We start from the raw sequence: 27,065 nt of genomic DNA, 5'->3' as shown, positions 1-27,065 counted from the left end.
CAGCCCAGGAGACATGCTGCCTGCCATGGGCCCGTATCGGAGACGTACAGAGGGATTGTCAATGATCATCCGGCCCTCTGACTAGAACCCCATGTTACTCATCCATGTGGGCATTAATGATACTGCAAGGTATGACCCTCTGCAGATCAGAAGTGACTAAAGGGATCTGGGACTAAGGGTGAAGGAGTTGGGAACACAGAGGTATTCTCTTCGATCCTTCAGGTAAAGGGTAGGGCCCTGGCAGTGACAGATGAATCCTGGAGGTGAATGCCTGGCAGCGTAGATGGTGTTGCCAGGGGGGCTTTGGATTCCTCGACCATGAGATGCTGTTCCAGGAAGGACTGCTAAGCAGAGATAGAGTCTGCCTATCAAAGAAGGGGAAGAGCATATTTGGATACAGACTGGCTAACTTAGTGAGGAGGGCTTTAAACTAGGTTTGAAGGGCGCAGGTGACCAAAGCCCACAGATAAGTCAAAAACATGGAGACCTGAGAAAAGGGTTGCAATTTGGGGAGAGCATGGGCTGTTATAGCAGGCATAAGGGGGAGCCAAGACAGAACTCGAGGGGGCTGGAGGAGGAAGAGAAATCAAATCAGTATCTGAAAGGTCTGTATACTAATGCGAGAAGTATGGGGAATAAGCAGGAAGAACTCGAAATACCAGTAAATACAACTATGACTGTTGGCATCTGACTTGGTGGGAGAATATGCATGACTGGAATATTGGTATACAAGCATACAGCTTGCTCAGAAAGGACAGGCAGGGGGAAAAAGGGAGGAGGTGTTGCCTTAGATATCAAAAATGTACACAATCGGACTGAGGTTGACATGGAAAGAGGAGGCAAACTTGTTGAAACTTCTGGGTAAGAATAAAAGGGGCAAAAGCAAGGGTGATGTCATGGTAGGGGTCTACTACAGACCACCTAACCAGGAAGAAGAGGTGAATGAGGTTTTTTTTTAAACTAGCAAAATCATCCAAAGCACAGGACTTGTTGGTGATGGGGGATTTCAAGGACCCAGACATCTGTTGGGAAAAAAAAAATCACACAGCAGGGCACAGATTATCCAACAAGTTCTTGGAATGTATTGGAGAAAATTATTTATTTCAGAAGGTGGAGAAAGCTACTAGGGGAGAGGCTGTTCTAGATTTGATATTGACAAATAGGAAGGAACTGGTTGAGAATTTGAAACTGGAAGTCAGCTTGGGTGAAAGCAATCATGAAATGGCAGAGTTCATGATTCTAAGCAATGGTAGGAGGGAGAACAGCAAAATAAAGATAATGGATTTTAGGAAGGCAGATGTTAGCAAAGTCAGGGAGTTGGTAGGTCAGATCCCATGGAAAGCAAGTTTAAGGGGAAAAATAATTGAAGACAGTTGGCAGTTTTTCCAAAGAGACATTATTAAGGGCACAAGAGCAAATTATCCCCCTGTGTAGGAAAACTAAAAAGTATAGCAAGAGACCACCCTGGCTTAACTAGGAGATCTTCAATGATCTAAAACTCAGAAAACTACAAAAAGTGGAAACTGGGTCAAATTACAAAGGATGAATATAAAAAAACAACTCAAGTACGTAGGGACAAAATTAGAAAGGCCAAGGCACAAAATGAGATTAAACTAGCTAGAGACATAAAGGGTAACAAGAAAACACTCTACAAACATATTAGAAGCAAGAGGAAGACCAAGGACAGGGTAGGCCCATTACTCAATGGGGGGGGGGGGGGGAAACAAGAACAGAAAATGTGGAAATGGGAAAGCTGCTTAATAATTCTTTGTTTCAGTTTTCACTATGAAGGTTGGTGGTGACTGGACAGCTAACAAAGTGAATGCCACTGAAAATGAGGTAGGATCAGTGGCTAAAATAGGGAAACAAGTTAAAAATTATTTAAACAAGTTAGATGTCTTCAAGTTGTCAGGGCCTGATGAAATTCATTCTAGAATACTCAAGGAGATGACTGAGGAGATATCTGAACCATTAGCAATTATCTTTGAAAAGTCATAGAAGACAGGAGAGATTCCAGAAGACTGGAAAAGGGGCAAATATAGTGTCAATCTATAAAAAGGAAAATAAGGACAACCCGGGGAATTACAGACCAGTCAGCTTAACTTCTGTACCTGGAAAGATAATGGAGCAAATAATTAAGAAATCTATTTGCAAAAACCTAGAAGATAATAAGGTGATAAGTAACAGTCAAACATGAATTTGTCAAGAACAAATTGTGTCAAACCAACCTGATATCCTTCTTTGACAGGATAACAAGTCTTGTGGATGGGGGGGAAGTAGTAAACGTGGTATATCTTGACTTCAGTAAAGCTTTTGATACGGTCTTCCTAACTGTCTACATAATACTTAGTCCTGCCATGAGTACAGGGGACTGGACTAGATGACCTCTTGAAGTCTCTTCCACTCGTATGAGTCTATGATTGTAAGGGGAGAACAGACAGTTCAAATTCCTCTCAATATCTTCATTTGTGTATTGTGAAACTTTCCGAAATATTATCCAGTATTAAATGTGGAGAATGCTTTACTTTTTACAAAAACAGTTTGAAAGTAACACTAAGGCATACTTTTAAAAAAATTTGAAGTACATATTAATTTTCATGTTTTTGAAGTGAATTTGCTATTTGTGAAATATCCCACTTGGAGGATACAGGAAACTGAAGTCTTCTTAATAATTATTGTACAAGATGGTCAACAAGAATATAAATATATCCCATAGAGAAAATGCGTCTCAGGGGAAAGACTAACTGTCTCCAAGTCAATTCAGTCATTGATTCCTACATGGAAGGGTTCTAATAATGACAGAGGTATTTTCTGTGTGTATCCAACCTGGACTACAGCTACCAGTTCATATCTGCCCACCAATTAGCTTCAAAAGGCAACAATTTCTTGTCAACATCAACCTGGCATGTATTGAAAACAAGTAACTTAGAAGTGAAAGACTCATTATATAACTGAACGAAAAAATATGCTGATAAAGAAATATTACAGAACAGATTTGGATAGAAATTTGTTGAAGACATCTTGTGGGACAGCGGGGTGAATTTTATGAGCGCATACGAAGAGTTTACTCATAGAATCACAGGACTGGAAGGGACCCTGAGAGGTCATCTAGCATTCATGGTAGGACTAAGTAATATCTAGACCATTCCTGACTGATGTTTGTCTAACCGGCTGTGATAAATGGGGGGGAGCAGGGGGGCAGCTCCCTTTTATGGACACACAGCCAGCCAGTTAGCTATAAAGTCCCTATTGGTGGCTGTTCTCTGCTTGCTTTACCTGTAAAGGGTTAAAGTCCCTCCAGGTAAAGGAAAAGGAGTGGGCGCCTGACCAAAAGAGCCAATGGGAAGGCTAGAAATTTTTAAAATGGGGAAAAAACTTCCCTTTGTCTGGATGTTGTGGTTCTCCGTAGAGCAGAGATATAGAACTGCTTGTTGAACTCCCTGGCTTTCAAGCACCCAAAAGGAAAAATGTGTCCTTTTAAAATCCTTAGGTTTGTGCTTCTGGTTCAAAATGATCCCACCACTCTGCCACCATGACAAGGCTGATTCCCCACTCTGGCACTTCGAGTGCAGAAGGTGGGGGCCCGCAAGGATTTTAAAAATTAATACTTGCAATTCCGGGCTTGTATTCAACTCCCAAGGTTACAGTTTCTCTCAGACCTTGGCTTGGTAAACGCTGCCATCACCCAAATGCAAAACCCCTTTTGGAACCCAGGAAGACTCACTTGGGAATTCCTTCCTGTGGGGTACCCTCAAGCCCTTTCACCATAGTGAAAAGGAACGGGGAACCGCGTCCAATGGGAGCTTCGGGGGAGGTACCGATAGGCAAGTGCAGAGCGCAGAGCTCTCTGCCCCCTCTCCCGCAGGAGCCGCAGGGACGTGGTGCTGGCTGCTTCCCGGAGCAGCCGCAGTGCGCGCCGCTGCCACCTCAGAACCGCTCCAGGTTAGCGGGGCCAGGCCAGAGCCCGAACCCCTCCAGCACCCTAAACCCAACTCCCTGCCCTGAGCCCCCTGCAACACCCCTCCTGCACCCCAACCCCCTGCCACACCCCACACCTCTCCTGCTCCCCAGCTCCCTGGTCTGAGCACCCTGCCACACCCTGCACCCCTCCTGCCCCAACCCCCTGCTGCACCTCGCACCCCTCCCTGCACCCCAACCCCCTGCAGCACCCCGCCTCCCTGCCCTAAGCTCCCTGCATGCATCCCAGCTCCCTACATGCACCCCAACACTCTTCCACTTTGCACCTCAACCGCGTCCTGAGCCCTATCCCACACTCTGCACCCCTCCCTGCACCACTGCCCTGAGCTCCCTCCCTCACTGTGCATACCCTCCTGCACCCCAATCCCCTTCCCTGAGCCCCCTCGTATACCCCACACCCCTCCTCTGCCCCAACCCCTTGCCCTGAGCCCCTTCCTGCACACTGCACCCACTCCCACACCCCGCACTCCAACCCCCTGCCCCTGCCCCAGCCCTACATTCATAGCCCTGCAAACAATTTCCCCACCCAGATGTGGCCCTCAGGCCAAAAAGTTTGCCCACCCCTGCTTTAAGGTGAACCCACAAGAAAGCTATTTTGGGTGGTTGATTTTTAGAATTGCTCTTTTAACAATCAAGCAAAAGCCTAAGTTCCAGATGTATTTTTTTCCTTTTTGCTTTTAATAAAATTTACCGTTTTTAAGAACAGGATTGGATTTTTGGTGCCCTAAGAGGTTTGTGTTGTTTAATTAGCTGATGACAACAGCTAACACCCTTTGTTTTCTTTCTCAGCTCTTCCCCGGAGGCGAGGTGAAAGGGCTTGAGGGTACCTCACAGGAAGGAATTCCCAAGTGAGTCTTCCTGAGTTCCAAAAGGGGTTTTGCATTTGGGTGATGGCAGCGTTTACCAACCCAAGGTCAGAGAGAAGCTGTAATCTTGGGAGTTTAATACAAGCTGGGAGCGGCAAGTATTAATTTTTAAAATCCTTGAGGGTCCCCACCTTCTCCACTCAAAGTGCCAGAGTGGGGAATCAGCCTTGACACCTGCTCTTAAAAATCTCCAATGATGGAGATTGCACAACCTCCCTAGGCAATTTATTCCAGTCCTTAATCACCTGGACAGTTAGGAAGTTTTTCCTAATGTCCAACCTAAACCTCCTTTACTGCAATTTAAGCCCATTGTTTCTTGTCCTATCCTCAGAGGATAAGAACAACAATTGTCTCCCTCTTCCTTGCAACAACCTTACATGTACTTGAAAACTGTTATTGTGCCCCTTCTCAGTCTTCTCTTTTCCAGAGTAAAAAAACCCAATTTTTCCATTTTCCCCTCATAGGTCATGTTTTCTAGACTGTTAATCATTTTTGTTGTCTTCTCTGGACTTTCTCCAATTTCTCCACATCTTTCCTGAAATGTGGGGGCCAGAACTGGACGCAGTGCTCCAGCTGAGGCCTAATCAGCACGGAGTAGAGTGGAAGAATTACTTCTCGTGTCTTGCTTACAACACTCCTGCTAATACAGCCGAGAATGATGTTCACTTTTCTTGCAACAGTGTTACACTGTTCACTCATATTTAGCTTGCGGTCCACTACGATCCCCAGATCCCTTTCCGCAGTACTCCTTCCTAGGCAGTCATTTCCCATTTTGTATGTGTGCAACTGATTGTTCCTTCCTAAGTGGAGCGCTCTGCATTTCATCCTATTTACTTCAGATAATTTCTCCAGATCATTTTGAATGATAACCCTATCCTCCAAAGGACTTTCAACCCCTCTCAGCTTGGTATTGTCCGCAACCTTTATAAATCTACTCTCTATGTCATTATCTAAATCATTGATGAAGATATTGAATAGAACCGGACCCGGAACTGATCCCTGTGGGACCACACTCATTATGCCCTTCCAGCATGACTATGAACCACTGTAACTTACCCTCTGGGAATGGTTTTCCAACCAGCTTTGCACGCATCTTATAGTAGCTCCATCTAGTTTACATTTCCCTAGTTTGTTTATGAGAAGGTCATGTGAAACAGTATCAAAGCTTTACTAAAGTTAAGATATACCATGTCTACCGATTCCCCCCATCCACAAGGCTTGTTACCCTGTCAAAGAAAGCTATCAGGTTGGTTTGACACGATTTGTTCTTGACAGATCCATGCTGACTGTTACTTATAACCTTATTGTCTTCTAGATGTTTGCAAATTGATTACTTAATTATTTGCTCCATTATCTTTCTGGGTACAGAAAGTTAACTGTGCAGTAACTGGTTCTTCAAGATGTGTCCTTCTCCCTCCCTCAGTGGGTGCTCCATATGAGGTGCCCAGGTGCCTGAAGCCCTTGATTGGAGATTTTCTGCTACCAATGTCCATTCAACCCACGCATGCGCTATATACAACCTCATGCCGCACTCCAAGGGTATATAGGGACTGCGTGGGTGAACCACCCTCAGTTGCTTCTCTATCTGAAGATCCAACAAGAACAGTCCAAAGCAGAGGGGAAATAGGGTGGGCAGTGGAGCACCCACAGGGTCAATCATCTTGAAGAACCAGAGTTACAGAGCAAGGACAGTAACCTTTTCTTCTTCAAGTAGAATACCTATGGGTGCTCCATTTCAGGTGACTCCCGAGCTGTATCCTCACAGAATGGGAGGGAGGAAGGGAGGTTTGGAATCAAGTCCAAAACTAAAGATAGTACAACAAAACCAAGTATTACATCAGAACTGATGGCCTGGACCAAGGTATAGTGCAGGGATTGGCAGCCTTCGGCACGTGGCCCATCAGGGAAATCCGCTGGCGGGCTGGGACGGTTTGTTTACCTGCAATGTTTGCAGGTTCGGCCGATCACAGCTCCCACTGGCCATGGTTCACCGTTTCAGGCCAATGGGGCTGCGGAAAGTGGCGGCCAGCACATCCCTCGGCCCACGCCGCTTCCCGCAGCCCCCATTGGCCTGAAACGGCGAACCATGGCCAGTGGGAACTGCGATCGGCCGAACCTACAGACGCTGCAGGTAAACAAACTGTCCCAGCCAACCAGTGGATTTCCCTGACGGGCCGCGTGCCAAAGACTGCTGATCCCTAGTATAGTGTTTAGAAAACGTATGCATTGAAGTCCATGTAGTAGGTCTGCATATCTCAGACATGGAAATGTTTTTGAGTAAGGCTGTGGAAGTTGCTTTTGATCTTTCTGCGACGCAGACAAAATTTAGGTGATTTTTTGGTCCTATTCCAATAAAAGGCCAATGCCCAGCCTACATCTAATGTATGAAGGGACATCTCCTGCTGAGATTTATGTGGGTTAGGAAAAAAATACTAGTAGATTAATAGACTGGTTAAGATGGAAATCAAACAGCTTAAGTAAGAACTTTGGATAGGTCATAGGGAGACCTTGTCCTTGAAAAATACAAGTGTGCAGTCTGACTTCAAGACTCAATTTCTCCAACCCTGTGGGTTGATGTGATAGCTTCTAGAAAGGGTGTCTTTTTAGATTTGTGAAGCAAGGAGTACGTCTACATAGATACCTTACGGAGCCTCAGTTTGAACCTAAGTACCAGGCTGAGATCAAGTGGGTAGTATCCTTAACCTGTGAGTAGAAGATTCCCCAGATCCTTACTATGTCTCAAGAACACAGAGTGATCAAAAATAGAAAAACCCCCCTAGTAGGGACTGAAATGCTGATATTGCGGCAAGATGAACCTTAATAGATCTAACTGATAAACCTGGTTGTTTTTAAGTCCAGCAGATAATCCAAGATGGCAGAGAGCAGAGGTGGTGGTGGTGGTGACACCCGTGGTTGAACCTTTTCCATTTCTGAAAGTAATTCAAGTTGACTCCCTTCTAATGTTTAGTAATACTAATTATACTCCTGTCGAGCAGGTGGATTTTATTCCCATGAACCATCTAGGAACCAAGCTTGGAGATGGAGGACCACGAGATTAGGGAGAAGCTCATGACCCCCCTTTGGCATCGAAAATAGCAGGAGTAAAACTCCTTGCCCCTTAAATGCAGTGGGACTTCTTCGATGGCTCCCACCTGGAGAAGGCCTTGCACCTCCTGAACGAGCAGATGCTTGTGAGAAGGGTCTCTGAAGAGGGACGGGGAGGGATAGAAATAAACTGGAGAGTATATCCCCCTGCTACTGTGCAGATGACCCGCCGGTCCGATGTTATAGAGGCCCAGGCAGGGAGGAAGGGGGACAGACAGGTGGAAAACAACAGGGGAGCAGGATCCAGGTCACAGGCTAGGTCACCCTCAAAGCACACCCTCAGAATGCCTGCTTACCACCCAGTTGGTTATAGGTGGAGCTCGAATGAGCAGAGGATGCCAGCTTTTAGGTTTTCAATTTGTTTTTCTTCGTTTAAGTCAACCAACTTTTGAGTACTTTATATGCATTGCGTTTTATAGACCTGCTAGCAAGAACTATTTACCCTAAGCTTGATGCAAGTGAAATCATTCAGGTATCAACTGCAACGCATCTGTTTTCTTGTAACAAGTTTTTCACCAAATCTATTTCACAGGAAGTTAGCTTCTGATTGTTCTAAATTCAGCTAAGAGTTCTGAAACTGCAGTGTACATTTTAAAACAACATTCCACAAATACTTACGAATTCAAAAATTAGTAAAGTATTTAAAAAAGAATATTCTTACCTTCTCTGATAAGTACTGCTCATAAATTCCAACTGCAGCTGCTCTTAATAGGCCTTTGGTTTGATTAGTCTGATGTTTTCCATCTCTCTGCCGGCTTAGTAACACCTCCAGCTGTTGCTGTGCTGTAACCCTGTACCCTTCCACTGTCATCCAGAAGAAGAGATGCGCTTGGCCTCCAGTCTGCTGCATGTAATCTACAAAATCAATCATCATTATTGTAATTATACCTGTGAGGATAAAAAAAATCTTAAGAAATCACACATCCTGATGTAAAAAACAACTAGGTCAGAAACATTAAATTAGGAATAAGCTTCAGGATTTGATTATGGTTTTGGATAAAACTGTAACATTGACACTCACAGAGTCACTGTTAGAAACACCCCCCAGCACGCCTAATAGGATACTCATAAGATTTGATCAACAAGCAAAGTCTGGAGGAAAGTATAGAAGTAGGGCTGTGTTTTATATTAAAAAATGAACACATCTTAATTGTAGCCACAGCCATACGAGATGAAACAGGACTGTGTGCAGCATGGTAGGAGCCAAGAGGAAATTGAGCCTGGGGTAAAACTGAGTCCCTTCACAGAAGTCTAAAGGTTAACTTTTATTTAATCCTCGCAATGTCAGGGCACAACAGAATAAACTGACACTATGTGGAACCTGTAAATGAACTTCACTCCTTTATCAATGTTGTGATTTAGTGCAGAATCCAACAATCTAAAAACAGACATTCTTATTCTTGCAAATGAATACATTTTAGAGATATTAAAACTCTAATGCTTTTTAAAAGTATTTTTAAACAAAGGACATTTTTTGAGCCTTCTACAAGTCCTGCAATCCTCCAAATTCTGGCATAGTGGATACTACTATAAGTAGTCTCAATAGGACTACCTAGAGTATGAGGCAATGCAGAGGCAACACATGGGGGTGCATGTGGGGTCATGTCCCGTCCTCGCCAGATTTCTGCCAGATTTTGCTGGCTGAGCCCCCTTCGTGTGTGGCAGCTTCTGGAGCTGGTGAGCTGCAAGCTGCAGCCGTGGGAAAAGGCAGCAGCAAGATAGCTGGGAACTGCAGGGAGGGACCACTAAGGGTAAGAGGGGATGTGACTCAAAGTGTTGTGGGGAGAGGGTGGAGAGAACCTTTAAATTGTGCCCCACCACAATCAGCAGGTACTAGTCATCTCTGAAGCAACATGGTCATAATTAAAAAAATTTGTTCAATTTAAGAGATGTTACTAGCTCCAGCAATATTCCCTACTTAACAGGGAAGGAATCTCTCAGACCGGTAGAATCTCTCAAAAGAAACTTAAGTGACACCACTGTAAACATTCACTGAATCAGTCTTGCAGTTAAATCACTATGTCTGAAAACTCTTTCAAGCTGACTTCAACATAAAGTATGAAGTTAAGAATAATATCAGTTTAACCTACACTCGTCATGGCAAAGACTAAGTTTCAATTCCCTCCGAAAAGGATCATGTACAGTTATGGCACACGACACAAATTTGTATTCGTTCACAGGCATGTTCTTACTTCATGAAAAATAATCTTCCTCCCCCACCCCCCCAAAGTTAACATTTTCTTACCCATAAAAAATTGTAGTGCAACATTGTCTACCAGAATGTTGTCCAGAGGGACTGTGCAAAGTTTTCCGAAGTTTGCTGCCAGTTTCACAGTATCTATTTCCTGTACAATATGGGATACAGCATTGATAATATATTATTTTTTATTAATTTTTATATTTTTAAATTACTACCAAAAAGTGTTTATATAATGTAAACAGATTTACTTTAACTACAGCAACCTGTCTGGGGTTTGTTTGGTTTGGTTTTTAAAATGTTAGTATACTGGATCACTGCTATCTCCACAATTTTTTGTTTGTGTAATGACTTATAACAGTGTTTGTTTACAGCATAGATGATTCATGCCCTCCAGGGAATTGGATTCTATCCCTGCCCCAGAATTCCTGTGTGCAAGTATTTTAAACCTAGCTGTTCACAAGTGGCCACAAAGTGGGTAGATAAGAAAACGTTCATCACAACCTTCTGAAATATTTTCTAAAGAAATTATTAGAGCCATCTTAAAAATTACCTGAAACCACCTCAAATTCTGCAGCCAATTCATTAGCACTACATGATATAGAATATGATATAGATCTGTCTCCATTGATATCTGACTTCCATTAGTTATTTTATTGATTGTATTACAGTAGTGTTAGGGGCCCCAGTCATGGACCAGAGCTCTACATATTAGGTACTGTGTTGGTCAATAAGCACAACCCTCATCATCTTTATGCCCCATCCAAGCTTAAAGCTCAACTGATGTAGTCCCAAGAAACAGGACAAAGTCAGATATGCTACAGTAAGAATGTCAGCAGTTTCTCAAACGTAACAATAATTAGAGGCTAGAGACTAGATGGCAACTGGAGAGGCTGTTAAACCAGAGGAAGCAAGTCGGACGAATTTCTGACACACAAGAACTTCCAAGCAGTGCAAAATACCATTGGTACTTTTAAACAAGTGACAGTCTGAACAACAAACTGTACTTCAAAAGAGAACACTACTACCAATAAATAGGCAGTAACGTTATAAACTCCTACAGCTGAAAAACAGGGACTTGGTTTAAGGGCCTCCAGACTGAGCTGCGTGTTGCATGAACTTCCTAATCAGAGGCAGGAATTCAGTTGATGATGTAGAGAAGCTGAACTCATGTGTCAGAGAAACTGTTCTCTTAATTCTTAACTTCATTAGTTAGCTATGCAGCTTACTTCAGTTCTTTTCTAATTGGAAGAGTTTAAAACCAAGATCATTTAAAAATATATTCCAGATTTTTAAAGGTTTGAAAATAAATCTGAAATATGCAATAGTAATATGTAGCATAATAGCTATATATTTATAATATATATATAATGGATAACATTTTCTAACAAAAGCTCTGGTAGGTGAATTTTCCATATAAAATTGGAAGTATGAAGGTGCAACTTTAGCTACATAATTACTCAGTATACAGTTCAATATAGTCAGTATATATACTACACAGTATAAACTCAAGGGCTATAGTCATATTTTTCCCTTAATGAACTAGAGAGATCTTATGACAATCGCTAGCACGTCTTCGACAATTTCACATTATCATTTATGATTAAAACAAACATCAGAAAGAGTATTAATAGAAAAGTATTACTTACTTTTCCTGACTGCAACCTCTGTATTCTTGAATCACATACTTTAACAACATATAATAAGCTGTTTATCTGATTTTTTATCGTATTGATATCTAGAGAAAAAAAAACAATAACTCAGACTAAAGAGGACTTAAGTAGAAACAAACTAGTGATCAAACAATTGATGAAGTATATTAACAATTTAAACACACTTTTAAAAGATACATATCATTTTTCTTGTTTTGTTCTTATGTAAGGACACCTACCAGAATGAATATGACTGTCAATATTTACAGTGAAGTGGTTTGGTTTTGTTTTGAATACATTTAATTTCTACTGAAAGAACTGAATTGCAGTTAAGTAGTCTTTTTCCTTCCGTTCTCAATGTAACTTTCAGTTATTATTTAAAAAGTTGTGAGTAGTCCATCATCAATAGATGAACCACTACTGAAAGTCAGAACCAGTCAGGCAGGTTTCAACGGGGACATTTGACTTTTATTAAAAGATAGAACAAAATCATAGAAAGTTAGAACAAAACCTATCAAGACACATAATTACTGTTAGAAACCATGATAACAGCCATCACAGAAAGGGGAATACAGATGGAGGCAATCAGTCTTGGATCTTGCACATCAGAGAAAACTCAGGTTTGAATCTTTCACATAACATTTTTAATAGCACTCACGATTAACACTAGTAAGGTAAGAGTTCACATTTTAACACTCTTCTGTAATTACCAAAAAAAAAAAATCTTGTTAGCTTTTGTTTATTTTAATTCTTCATTAAAATAAAAATACTAACCATCTCCTGCTGTATCTAAGGATCGAAGATATTGCAGTTCTTCTCCAGCCTTATCTCTTACTGCTTCCAGCTCCCCTACATTGTCACTTAATTTAATAACATTCATGAAGGCCTCATAGTTACAATTGGAATCACGAATCTGAAATAGTCGGAAAATTTACAACCCAAATTATGCAGAAGAGAAAAATCTATGCATAGTGTATGCTTCTTCATGGTGAACTGGAATCGACAATTAAGGGAAAATTGTAAATTTAACATATACTGTATAGTGCCATCACTTTAAAAACATCACAGTTCATGGCAGCCATGAAATTCAAACTGTTTTCTCAGGATTATGCCGTCTATGGAGAAATAAATCCTTAGCTGCTGAAATCCAAGTTGTCTCTACTGAGTGTACTCAAACTTTCATTTTCAAGACTTATAATTTGGTCAAATTTAGGCATATTTTCACAGACACAACCCAGAGCACATCCCTAAAACAATGTCTGTCCCTACGAATTTCAAGCCCCTGCTCCAAAGCAAGTGGAGGGGGCAGGAGAGACTTTCAAAGAAAACGTCACCAGACTTTTTTAACACGGTGGCTTAAGGTGCCTTAGCTCACCCTCCCCCTGAACTGCAAGTTCTTAGTATCTCACATGGTCTAGCCTGAGACTAAGCAGGGCTTTCCCTGCAATTGCAGCTCTGAGCTGCTGTGCCAAGTCCAGACATTTGAAATGAGTCAAGGGAGACTCTCTCTCCTGTGCGGTCAATGATCCCTCTGCTGGCCCCAGACAGTATGCAGAAGGAAGCTGCCTGATTAGAAAGTGGAGGGGACAAGAGTGAGACCTGCAGGAGGATGAGGGGCATGGACTGGGACAAGGAGTCAGAAAGGGTGGGGCAGACAATGACACAGGGAGTCTGGCTGGGCAAGGAGTCTGGGGACAAGGAGCCAAGTACGTGGGGAACTGAGACTGGCGGGACGAGAAGACTGGGATGGGGAGTTCAGTGGGATGATACAAAGATGAGACATCTGAAGAGTGGAGACTGGGGCTGGCAAGGTGATGAAAGTGGCGCTCACTGGGACAAGAAATGAAGAGAAAAGAGGAGAGTCTGTGGCAACACTCCCATCCTGAGCCTGGAATGGAAACTAAGATTCCTGAGTTTCACCATTCTTCTGCTGTGAGCAAACATCTCCAAACCCCATCCCCATGTAGTGCTGTTCCACATAGAAGACGACAACTTACTACTACCACTATCAGTTACACCATGACATCAAGTGGCTGAGGATCTTAAAGATCAGAAGGTTCCAATCCTGTTGATTACTTCTGTGAGTGTCAACATGACATGATGGAATTTCTGTTTGACTTTGCTTTTTTAAAATCCTATTATTAAGTTAAGATTTTGTCACTGTTATTTTTAGTAAATGTCAGGGACAGGCTGCAGGCACAAAACAAAAATTCACCGAAGCCTGCAACCTGTCTGTGACTTTTATTAAAAATAAAGGGGGGAAGAGCACATTGTGGTAGAGGCTGAAGCCGAAGAAGTCATGGAGGTTCATTAAAGTCATGGAATCCATGACCTCCATAATTAAATCATACCCTTACCTATGACATCACCCAAAAATGATATTAAAAGATTATTAAGTTGCAAAGTCAAGCACTCATAAGTTAGAAAATGCCAGAATGAAGGTTCACTGTACAACCTTAACTTGACCCTCTTGTGTGTGCGCATTATGATACAGTCTTCAACTGCATGACAACTTTTTTTTTTTTAAACAGTTTCTTTGCATCATTCAGAGCCCAGAACGGAGCTGCTCTGGGGATGAATCAGGGGTGCAAAGTGAGACTGTTGTCTGTTTGACCCCTGCTACAATTACTGCAGAGGTTGGAAGGTGTGCATCCACTGTGGGTACTGGGATGGGGAGGCCTAGACACCCCCCAACCCCCCGAACTACAGGCCGATCCACTCAACCAAGGGGAAGGAATCACTGAGCCCAGATTTAAGGGAGACAACAAATGAAAAAAAAAAACAGTGAAGGGAGCAAGGGTCATAGGGTCAAAACGGGGGATCCAGATGAGGACACTGAGCTGAGAACCCCGGACAGCACCCACTGCTCCTCAGTGGAGTCCAAGGTGCCACAAGTTTGCTCCTCCTAGTTTGGTAGGTGGTCATCTTGGGCAGCATCAGGAGGAGGATGATAAGGAGGTCTCATGGCTTTGTGGAGCCATGGATAGGACATGCAAATATAAGGTGATACTGGAAAAAATGCAGCCAAAACCTCAGCAAGAGGTTTTGGAGGAGTCAGAAGAGGGGCTGCAGTCTGATGCACTTTTCATAGATGAGAAGGAGACCTTGGGGCACAACACAGAAGGGGCAGGTTTCAGGAGACTACATGAACCATGCCATTAGCTGCACAGAGGAGCCACCAACTAATATCCTCAGTGGCCCGTGGGACCAGGGTGGAGTACAGGCTTGCCCATGAGGTAATCTCCACGCCGGATTTTAGCACTGAGAGGGAAGAAAACAAAGTAAGAGAGGATACAGCCATGGGTAGGAGAATGGACATAAGGAGGAAGGGTAGTGTGGATACCAGTCTAATAGGTCATACTGGCTGTAGAATGACCGTGCCTAATTGGGTACAGAATGTGAGCGAGGCCAAACAGCAAAAATTAAGATGTTTGTACACCAATGCGAGGAGCCTAGGTAACAAAATGGAGGAACTAGAGCTACTGGTGCAGGAAGTGAAACCAGATATTACAGGGATAACAGAAACATGGTGGAATAGTCGTCATGACTGGACTACAGGTATTGAAGGGTATGTGCTGTTTAGGAAAGACAGAAATAAAGGTAAAGGTGGTGGTGAGGTAGAATGTAAAGAAATAAGAAGCAATGGAATGGATAGACAGAGTCCATCTGGGCAAAAATCCCATTGGGGAAGAAAACTATTAGAGCCTCCCCTGTGATAGTACTTGGGGTGTGCTATAGACCGCCGGGATCTAATTTGGATATGGATAGAGCCCTCTTTAATGTTTTTAATGAAGTAAATACTAATGGAAACTGCGTGATTATGGGAGACTTTAACTTCCCAGATATAGACCGGAAGACGAGTGCTAGTAATAATAATAGGGCTCAGATTTTCCTAGATGCGATAGCTGATGGATTCCTTCATCAAGTAGTTGCTGAACTGACTAGAGGGGATGCCATTTTACATTTGGTTTTGGTGAGTAGTGAGGACCTCATAGAAGAAATGGTTGTAGGGGACAACCTTGGTTCAAGTGATCATGAGCTAATTCAGTTCAAACTGAACTGAAGGATAAACAAAAATAAATCTGCAACTAGGGTTTTTGATTTCAAAAGGGTTGACTTTCAAAAATTAAGGAAATTAGTTAGGGAAGTGGACTGGACTGAAGAACTTATGGATCTAAAGGCAGAGAAAGCCTAGGATTACTTTAAGTCAAAGCTGCAGAAACTATCGGAAACCTGCATCCCAAGAAAGGGGAAAAAATTCATAGGCAGGAGTTGTAGACCAAGCTGGATGAGCAAGCGTCTCAGAGAGGTGATTAAGAAAAAGCAGGAAGCATACAGGGAGTGGAAGATGGGAGGGATCAACAAGGAAAGCTACTTACTGAGGTCAGAACATGTAGGGATAAAGTGAGACAGGCTAAAAGTAAAGTAGAGTTGGACCTTACAAAGGGAATGAAAACCAATAGTAAAAAGTTCTATAGCCATATAAAGAAGAAGAAAACAAAGAAAGAAGAAGTGGGACCGCTAAACACTGAGGATGGAGTGGAGGGTAAGGATAATCCAGGCATGGCCAATATCTAAACAAATACTTTGCCTCAGTCTTTAATAAGGCTAAAGAGGATTTTAGGGATAATGGTAGCATGACAAATGGGAATGAGGATATGGAGGTAGATATTACCATATCTGAGGTAGAAGCGAAACTCGAACAGCTTAATGGGACTAAATCGGGGGGGATAATCTTCATCCAAGACTATTAAAGGAATTGGAACATGAAATTGCAAGCCCATTAGCAAGAATTTTTAATGAATCTGTAAACTCAGGGGTTGTACCGTATGACTGGAGAATTGCTAACATGGTTCCTGTTTTTAAAAAAGGAAAAAAAAGTGATCCGGGTCACTACAGGCCTGTTAGTTTGACATCTGTAGTATGCAAGGTTTTGGAAAAAATTTTGAAGGAGAAAGTAGTTAAGGACATTGAGGTCAATGGTAAATGGGACACAATACAACATGGTTTTACAAAAGGTAGATCGTGCCAAACCAACCTGATCTCGTTCTTTGAGAAAGTAACAGCTTTTTTTAGACAAAGAAAATGCAGTGGATCTAATTTACCTAGATTTCAGGAAGGCGTTTGATACCGTGCTACATGGGGAATTATTAGTTAAATTGGAAAAGATGGGGATCAATATGAAAATTGAAAGGTGGATAAGGAATTGGTTAACAGGGAGACTACAGCGGGTCCTACTGAAAGGTGAACTGTCAGGCTGGAGGGAGGTTACCAGTGGAGTTCCTCATTGATCAGTTTTGGGACCAATCTTATTTAATCTTTTTATTACTGACCTCGGCACAAAAAGCAGGAGTGAGCTAATAAAGTTTGCGGATGATACAAAGCTGGGAGGTATTGCCAATTTAGAGAGAGACCAGGATATCATACAGGAAGATCTGGATGACCTTGTATACTGGAGTAATAGCAATAGGATGAAATTTAACAGTGAGAAGTGTAAGGTCATGCATTTAGGAATTAACAACAAGAAGTTTAGTTATAAGCTGGGATCGCATCAATTAGAAGTAACGGAGGAGAAGAAGGACTTTGGAGCATTGGTCGATCACAGGATGACTATGATCGGCCAATGTGATATGGCCATGAAAAAAGTTAATGCGGTCTTGGGATGGATCGGGCGAGGTATTTCCAGTAGAGATAAAGAGGTTTTAGTACCGTTATACAAGGCACTGGTGAGACCTCACCTGGAATACTGTGTGCAGTTCTGGTCTCCCATGTTTAAGAAGGATGAATTCAAACTGGAACAGGTCCAGAGAAGGGCTACTAGGATGATCCGAGGAATGGAAAACCTGTCTTATGAAAGGAGACTCGAGGAGCTTGGCTTCTTTAGCCTAACTAAAAGAAGGTTGGGGGAGATATGATTGCTCTCTATAAATATATCAGAGGGATAAATACTGGAGAGGGAGAGGAATTATTTAAGCTCAGTACCAATGTGGACACAAAAACAAATGGATATAAACTGGTCATCGGGAAGTTTAGACTTGAAATTAGACGAAGGTTTCTAACCATTAGAAGAGTGAAGTTTTGAAATAGCCTTCCAAGGGAAGCAGTGGGAGCAAAAGATCTATCTGGCTTTAAGATTAAACTTGATAAGCTTATGGAGGAGATGGTATGATGGGATAACAATCAATGAATCTTGCCCATATGCTCAGGGTTCAGCTGATGGCCATATTTGGGGTCGGGAAGGAATTTTCCTCCAGGGCAGACTGAAAGAGGCCCTGGAGGTTTTTCGCCTTCCTCTGTAGCATGCGGCATGGGTCACTTGCTGGAGGATTCTCTGCTCCTTCAAGTCTTTAAACCATGATTTGAGGACTTCAATAGCTTAGACATAGGGGGGAGATTTATTGCAGGAGTGGTGGGTGAGATTCTGTGGCCTGCATTGTGCAGGAGGTCGGACTAGATGATCATAACGGTCCCTTCTGACCTTAATATCTATGAATCAATGAGGGCTTCCCACCCTCCACAGGTGGCAGCAGGTTCCACCACTTAATGTCAGGGTGGGACATGAGGGCAAGGAATTGAATGGTATGGAGCATGAGTGCATACAGATGTTCTCTAGATGCAGTTCACAGACAGACCAGCTGGATGGCCTCCAGACTGCTCAGCTTGTGTACCGGGGAATGAGGGAGGCAACGATAAGCTCCAGAAATCCATGGGTGAGAGAGAAGTACCTTCCCACAGGACCTGCTCAAGGAAAGCAAGAGAAGCAGGGGGCAAGGCTGCCCTCACATCTTGTAGCACACAATGGGGAACATGAAGGATAGGCAACCCCATGTACTGGCTAAGTGCCTTGGAAGGTGTATATTGAATGAAGCAGTGGTGCCCAACTCTATTACACAAGAGGGCCAAATAAACCTAAAAACAACCTTAGCAAACCTAAGCAAAACTGTGTGGGCCAAACAGATTCTACATATTTTAATAAGATTTAAAGTCACTTGTATTGATTTATATTTTAGGTTCCCCTTGTTCCGTATGTAGACAGATTTCTGTACATAGAAACATTGTCTGTTTACACACTTGTGTAAACTAGAATGATGTAAACATGATGACAAAATGCTAATGAATCAGCCATTAGTATATGTTGAAGCAGGCCGCGGGCCTTATGAAATGTTCTGGTGGGTGATGTACAGTCTGCGCACCATAAGTTGAGCAACCCTAAAGAAGGGATGAAAGCAGAGAATGGGCAGTCTAATGCTTACGGCAGTTGAATACTGCCTTTGACAAACTGATTCAATCCCTGCCTCTACCACAGGGCTCCTCTGTGATGCTGGCCAAGCCATTTAAACAAACTTTTCACAGGTTGTTACGAACTGTATGGTCTTCATTTTTAAGGTGCCGGACTTGAAAGCCTGGGACCTGATTAACAGAAGTGCTAAGTACTCATAGTCAAAATTGAAGTCAATGGGAGCTGTGATTTGAACATATAAAGTGCTACATCTTCAGAAGAATCAGGCTGTAGGTGTCTCAAACTGGGCCTCCGAAATTAGCGGATAGTTTTGACTAGAGTGGATCAAAAAAATTTCAATAGAAGTTGATTATTTTGAAAAAATGCAGTTAGTTTAGATTGAAACATCTTGCGAGACTGAAAATTTTTGTCAACAAAAAGGCAAAAAATTTGCAACTGACAATGCTGGTCTAATTTTTTGTTTCAAATTATTATATTAAAATTATTTTATTTTATATTCAAATACTAAATATAATATAGAAAGTCTATACAAAATGACAGTATTGAAAAGTTGCATTTTGACACTAAACAAAACGTCTTGATGGTCCCTAATTGCATTTTTTAATTTTCATTTTGCCAGAAATTTCAGATTTTTGTTCTGAATCAGAATGCGATATCTTTCAAAGTGTCAGAATTCCCATGGGAACCAGAATTTCCATTCCAAGCTATTCTATTTTTGACCTTAATCTCTTTGTGCCGCTACTCTCCATCTATAAAATGGAGATAGTAATACCACCTCATCTCACAAGGGTATCGTGAAAAGAAATGAAATAATGTTTGTGATGCACTTGAATGCTATTGCGATGAGCACCCCAGAAAAGTCCATGAGGAAATTAATAATTCTGTCTTAAGCACAGGTTTTGAATAGCATGCAGTAAACGAAGCATGGAACCATGAATTGAACAAGGAGTTCAATAACTGAAAAAAATAAAAAGATATTGAATAGCTACATAGGTGTGAATACCATCCATTCTGTGCACTGAGCTATGTGGGGTGCTGTAGAACAACAGTATGTGATCATGAAACTAAACACTGTCATAATTCATATGCAAGCAACCTTAATATTGACATTTCTTAACTTTTCAGCGTGTGACTTTGGAACTTTAATGTATTGTTGTGTGTGTGTGTGTGTGTAACGTGTGTAGCGTGGAAGACAAGCTCAGGAAGATTTTCATTTAAAGCTGTCTGTCTTCATAGATGACACCTTACTGAGTGGAACAAACATCCATCATGAACTTCCATCATAATCAAGAGTAAAAACATTTTGAAGTTAATAAAATCCCATGGATGGGCTTTCTAACTCTATCAGAAAGTGGGGAGCACAACTTTGGTCTCAGAAATTGGAAATTCATCTTTTTAACCTGATTGGAATCTAAACAAATCAAAATTTCTCAGAAAGCATGCCATTTACTTATTTTCTGGAAATACTTATTTGGAAAGAGTCTGATTTCAGACAATTTATAATATAGGCCTTTCTGCCTAACATCAACTCTGGGCAAGATAATGGAGTGGCAGATACGTTATTCGATTAACAAAGAATTAGAGGAGGAGAATATAATTAATGTCAATCAACATAGGTTTATGGAAAATGGATCTCATCAAACTAACTTGATTTTTTTAATGTGATTATACATGTAATTGAAAAAGGTAATAGTGTTGACATACTTTGACTTTGTACCACATGACATTTTGATAAAAAATTAGAATGATATAAAATTAACATGGTATACATTTTATGAATTAAAAGTTGACTAACTGATAAGTCTCAAAATGTAATTGTAAACAGGGAAATCATCACCACTGAGCAGATGTTTTCTCAGTTGGGTCCCATAGGGATCAGTTCCTGGCCCTACACTATTTAACTTTTTTATCTATTGCCAGAAAAAAACAAAAATCATCACTGATAAAGTTTGCAGATAACACAAAAATTGGGGGAGTGCTAAATAACGAAGAGAACAGGTCACTAATGCAGAACACTCTTGATCGCTTGCATCCAGTTTACCAAGCAAACAATGTGTATTTTAATACAGCTAAACGTAAATGCATATATCTAGGAACAAAGAATTCAGGCCATACTTACAGGGTGACAGACTATGTTTTGGGAAGCAGTGCCATTGAAGAAATTTAGTGTCATGGTAGATAAATAAGCTGAACATGAACTCTCCCAGTGTGACGCTGTGGCCAAAATAACTAATACAGTCCTGCGATGCATAAACAGGAGAATCTTGAGTAGGAATAGAGAGTACCCTTGATTTATATAGTGGCATGATGATATTTTCTGTCTTATCTTTCCCTTTCCTAAAGATTCCAAACATTCTGTTAGCTTTTTTGACTGCTACTTCACACTGAGCAGATGTTTTCACAGAACTATCCACCATAACTGCAAGATTTCTTTCTTGAGTGGTAACAGCTAATTTAGACCTCATCATTTTACATGTATAGCTGGGACTACGTTTTCCAATATGCATTACTTTGCATTTATCAACACTGAATTTCATTTGAAATTTTGTTGCCCAGTCACCCAATTTTGTGAGATCCCTTTGTAACTCATCACGTCAGCTTTGGACTTAACTATTTTGTGTACTTTTGTATCCTCACCGTTTACCCCTTTTCTACATCTTTTATAAATATGTTGAACAGCACTGATCTCAGTATAGATCCTTGAGGATCTATATATCTAATATCTATGCTATTTATCTCTCTCCATTGTGAAAACTGACCATTTATTCCTATCATTTATTTTCTATCTTTTAACCAGTTACTGATACATAAGAGGACCTTCCTTCTTATTCCATGACTGCTTACTTTGCTTAAGTATGAAGTGGTGTTGTAGCCATGTTTGTCCCATATTATTAGAGAGACATGGTGAGTGAGGTAATATCTTTTATCATCTTTTAATATCTTTGCTTAAAAGACTTTGATGAGGGACCTTGTCAAAGGCTTTATGAAAGTCCAAGTACACTATATCAACTGGATCACCCTTGTCCATGTTAGTTGATACCCTCAAAGAATTCTTATATATTAGTGAGGCATGATTTCCCTTTACAAAAGAGACTAATTTTGTGAGACTTCTCCAACATGTTGTTTTCATCTATGTACCTGATAATTCTGTTCTTTACTATAGTTTCAACCAATTTCTTAGTACTTAAGTTAGGTTTACCAGCCTGTAATTGTCTAGATGGCCCGTCTAGCGTTCTTTAAAAATCATTGTTACATTAGCTATCCTCCAGTCACCAGGTACAGAGGCTGATTTAAGCAACAGGTTAAATACCACAATCAGTAGTTCCGCAATTTCATATTTGAGTTACTTCTGGTTCTAGTGACTTATTACTGTTTAATTTATCAATTTGTTCCAAAACCACCTTGAACGATATATCAATCTGGGACAGTTCCTCATGTGTGTCACCAAAAAAGAACTGCTCAAGTGTGGAAATCTCCATCAAATCTTCTGCAGTGAAGACTGATGCAAAGAATTAATTTAGCTTCTCTGCAACGACCGTCTCCCTTGAGTGCTCCTTTAGCATTTCAATCATCCAGTGGCCCCACTGATGGTTTTGCAGGCTGACTGCTTCTAATGTACTTGAACTGCTGTTAGTTTTTGTTTCATCTGTCATTCTTAAAGCCCTTAAGAAAACTACTTCATTTGGAGACATGCTATGAGAATCACTGATAAGTTACTGAATTCATCTTTATCATAGTATTATGATCTAATGTTACTGTTTTTATCTTCCATGTAAGGCTAAAACAATTCCCAAAATTCTTAAAAATATAGTTTTCCACCAACCAAATTCTGTCGCTCCATAAAAAATGTGTCTACTCTCATTCCATTAAAAATGATTGAGAACATTAAAGTTGCAGTTAAACACTTAAAAGTCAAGAAACAAAAAGTATAAGGTTACATATGCACTTTACCTCTGCCCTTTTGTGCATAATTTAGGTGACCTCTCTACTGTGAGCCTTAGGAACTGTGCAGCTTTAACCTCACAGCAGGATGCATGTTAAATTATATATCAGCTCACAACTAAATGTTTCACTGTGTTGTGTGCAAGTGCAGACTTCCTTAGCTGTGCATCACGATTAGGAAAGTATTGTGAATGTGCAAAGTGTGATTTAAGATGTGTCGTGTCTATTCCAATCCAAAACTAAATTTTTGATGCAACTCTCACAAGCATTTTTTAATTAAGACATTTCCACAAGAAATACTGACTACTGCAGAACTAGACCTCTCAAAACATTTTACCAGGGGTCGACACCACCATGTTGTGCAATGGACACTTGACAAAATTACCGTACTTAGTGACAGACATGGGGTGGGGCAATTATGTCATTCAGTCATTCAATTTTTTTGAAAAATTAACATAGTCCTCAACATTTTTACCACAGACACTTGTGTCCGTGTACAGACACATTGCTGACCCCTGCACTTCACTATAAAAATCATGAAAAATAAATTCTTGAAGACAAATTACTTTCCTCCTTAGTTTGATTGTACTCAGCTTTTACTCAAACTTTTTTTAAAAGTTCACCAGCAGGTAGAGAGCAAGCTTAGAAACTATCATCCTGAAAAAACAAAGTTTGAGAAAGTCATAAAACCACCAAAGCAGGGGATTAGAATGGGAATTCTTATGCAACATCAACGATAGCATCACTACCCCTTTTACTCTAATGATGTACTATTACAAATTGTATTTCCGCTAAACCAACCATGCTTAGAGAGCATAGGAAAAGAGAATAGGAATGTGCTTACAGATGAATATTCTTGAAATACTACTGAAGCACTAAAAAGCTTACCATCCATATGACATACTGATTAATATAATCAGGATCACTGAGCTGGTTTATTAATGGAAGAAGAATTCCTCGGGCGAGGATTTCCTGAAAAATGAAATGTAATACAATTGAAATCTGTCCTTTGTATCTAAAAAATGACAAATAGTTTACTCAAAAAACTATCAAATTTTACTATGAATTCAACGTAAAGCTTCTATTTGAGTAACAAGTGAAACTTCAAGCATATTAAGAACAAACTTAAAAACAAATTCTGAAACAAATAATTTAGAAAATTAGATTTATTTCTCAGAACTCACTCTCCCCACCCAAAGGTAAATTCTTGTGATAAATAAAGAATGTTAGCTCTCTTAGTCTGCTGTGTGCCCAGTACAGAAACTGACCTCAAGGAAGACAACCTAGATATCACAGGTTTCAGAGTGGTAGCCGTGTTAGTCTGTACCAGCAAAAACAATGAGGAGTCCTTGTGGCACCTTAGAGACTAACAAATTTATTTGGGGATAAGCTTTTTTTGGGCTAAGACCCACGCAATAGGATCCTTAGAGAAATACGACAAATGAAACACTCATCCCCATAAGATTTTAAGAACTTTAGTATTAGTCGGACAAGAATACAATGGTGACCATTGAAAAACATTTACCTTCTATAGTATCTACAGTCTCAGTTATTTTCCATTTTAAGTATATCAGAGTTACAGTATCACACAAACCACTGAGTGATATCAGTAGGTAAATATTGACTTTTTAACAGTGACTATTGCACATCCAAAAGTCACTCATATCTCTAACAAATGTCATCTAGAATTGTTCACCAATGTCATATAAAAAGTCAACACCTCCATATGAAACATGTATCTAACCTATTATGTTGAAAAGTATCATCTGGTATTAATATAATAGCTGATGATTGCATTTTATACAACACATAAAATAAGTGACCTATATCTAAATCTCTTTTATACTATATACGACTGGAAATCTTAGGGTGAAATATAAATCCTAAAATTTACCCTGACAAAGTATCGCATGATCTTGTTCTGGAAGTCTCCAGGAGGTAGCAATAAATACAGTAACACCTCACACAGATCCCTTAGGAATCCTAGGGAAAAACAATAACAAAATATCAATCCAATATAGAGTAGTGACAACACTACATGTTCCTTCCCATTATTCTCATGTAACAAAAAAAGCTTTAGTTTATGGACTGAATTTGACAGCATTAAATATACTTTTCAATGATGCTCAAACTTTTAAGTTTTGTTTTTCTATTTTATATGAAGATATGTATCTGTCTTCAAATCTTACAATGCAGTAATTCCTGACTGACTTAATCTAGGCTGTAAATGACTTTACTGATTTTATATATATTGACTAGAATGGATGTGTGCATTCTCTTAACTTTCACAGAAGCAGCTACTCCCCTTCAGTGCATTTTTTTCATACTTACGCATAGAGCACTTCAGGATTTTTTTTCAAACAAAACATTTTTTGTTGGAAAAGGCAAGCTAGCTGAAACAAACTCTTCGCAGGAATGAATCAGTTTCCATTAAACTTTTGTTGGGAAGTTTGTCAGGTCCAGGATATGAGAGAAAGACCCAGAATAGCTAATGATCCAGTGGTCAGGACCACTTATGTGGGGACACCCTGATTCAAACCCCTGCTCTGAATCAGACAGAGCAGAGACGTGAACCTGGAAGAGAATGCCTGGCTGCGAGGATGGAGTTGACAGAAGGGCTTAGGCTTCCTTGACCATGAGATGCTGTTCTGGGAAGAAGGGCTGCTAAGCAGAGATGGGATCTGCTTATCGAGGAAGGGGAAGAGCTTATTTGGATACAGACTGGCTAACCTAGTGAGGAGGGCTTTAAACGAAGTTCGATGGGGGCAGGTGATAAAAACCCACAGGTAAGTCAAAAAACACGGAGACCTGGGAGAAGGGTTGGAATCTGGGGGAGATCATGAGCCGTTATAGCAGGGATAAGGGAGAGACAGGAGATAACGTGCAGGGAAATCAAATCAGTATCTTAGATGTCTATATATTAATGCAAGAAGTATGGGAAATAAGCAGGAAGAATTTGAAATGCTAGTTAATAAACACGGTTTGTTGGATCATATTAAAAGTTCTGTATTAAAATCACAAATGAGTTTGATTCCCCACAGTTTAAATTCCAGGGTATTACTAATTAAGAGGTTTCTTGGTTTTTGGTACTGTTTCTCTCCCTCTCTGTGTGCAACTTACAAGCTGCTAATTGTGTTAGTACATCCTAAGACAGAGTCTGTTCTCAAAGAAATACTTTGTAACAACAGAAACAGCACACAGAGACTCCCCACACTTTTGTTGTATTTATCTCGCTTTGTTAACAATTGTGATTAAAATAGAGATAGAGGATGTTTGTGGATGGATGCTTGGTGTGGATAATAACTGAATGATCAGGGAGGTGCCAGCCTAAGAATCCAGTGTCTATCAGCTGAAGAAGGCGTCAAGTGGAAACAACCAGAGGACCCCCAGCGGGCAGACAGGAATCCACCCAACAGCCTCAAGAATGGGAGAACCGAAGAACAAGATAACATCTGGCAGCACGGAGCAGTCAGGAATGTGCCATCTGCTGATTGATTCAGCAACAGCATGATGAAGCAATTCCCATAGACTGGCATAGGAAGAAATTCCTATAAAAATGGACTCTAGAAACTCAGAACTTTGAGGTCTGATTCTGCAAACCAACCTCCAAGAGCGTCAGATGTGCATCTGACAAGGCCCTGCTCCATCCTCGTGTCCAGGCCACCTGACCAGTGGCTTGGCACAAGCAACTCTAAGGCTGGTAACTAGCATAACAACCTTGCAGAACCTGTGTGTGCGTGTGTGTATGAATGAATGCGTGAATAAATATGAAATTGAATGGAATGTTATAGCTATAACTAACTGCTTACTATGATTCTTTCTGTATTCACAATAAATTTGGCATTTTGCCTTTTCCCCTTTAATAAGATCCTGCTGTTTTTTATTTTATTGGTATAACAAGTTGGCATCACAGATTAATATACATGACTGGAATATTGGTATAGAAGGGTACAGCTTGCTCAGGAAAGACAGGCAGGAAAAAAGGGAGGAGGTGTTGCCTTATATATCAAAAATATACACACTCCGACTGAGTTTGAGATGGAAATAGAAGACAGACTTATTGACAGTCTCTGGGTAAGGATAAA

The 27,065-nt window shown here is 40.8% G+C and overlaps 1 protein-coding gene across 9 annotated transcripts in view; it reads right to left on the bottom strand.

The window, feature by feature from the left end:
• SNX13 (sorting nexin 13) overlaps positions 1-27,065 on the bottom strand; it is a 185,882-nt gene that overhangs the window by 83,161 nt on the left and 75,656 nt on the right. For all 9 annotated transcript variants that reach the window (XM_073333777.1, XM_073333775.1, XM_073333779.1 and 6 more), the window contains 6 exons: positions 24,875-24,963; positions 23,869-23,952; positions 12,573-12,711; positions 11,796-11,884; positions 10,195-10,294; positions 8,611-8,804 (listed from right to left, as the gene is read on the bottom strand). In XM_073333777.1, coding sequence (XP_073189878.1) covers positions 8,611-8,804; positions 10,195-10,294; positions 11,796-11,884; positions 12,573-12,711; positions 23,869-23,952; positions 24,875-24,963 — 695 coding nt within the window. The remainder of the gene's footprint in view (positions 1-8,610; positions 8,805-10,194; positions 10,295-11,795; positions 11,885-12,572; positions 12,712-23,868; positions 23,953-24,874; positions 24,964-27,065) is intronic.

This window comes from Lepidochelys kempii, chromosome 2, assembly GCF_965140265.1.
Source record: "Lepidochelys kempii isolate rLepKem1 chromosome 2, rLepKem1.hap2, whole genome shotgun sequence".
NCBI classification, from domain to species: domain Eukaryota; kingdom Metazoa; phylum Chordata; order Testudines; family Cheloniidae; genus Lepidochelys; species Lepidochelys kempii.
The sequence above is the reverse complement of the archived record's forward strand: the minus strand, read 5'-3'. Positions and strand labels throughout refer to the sequence as shown.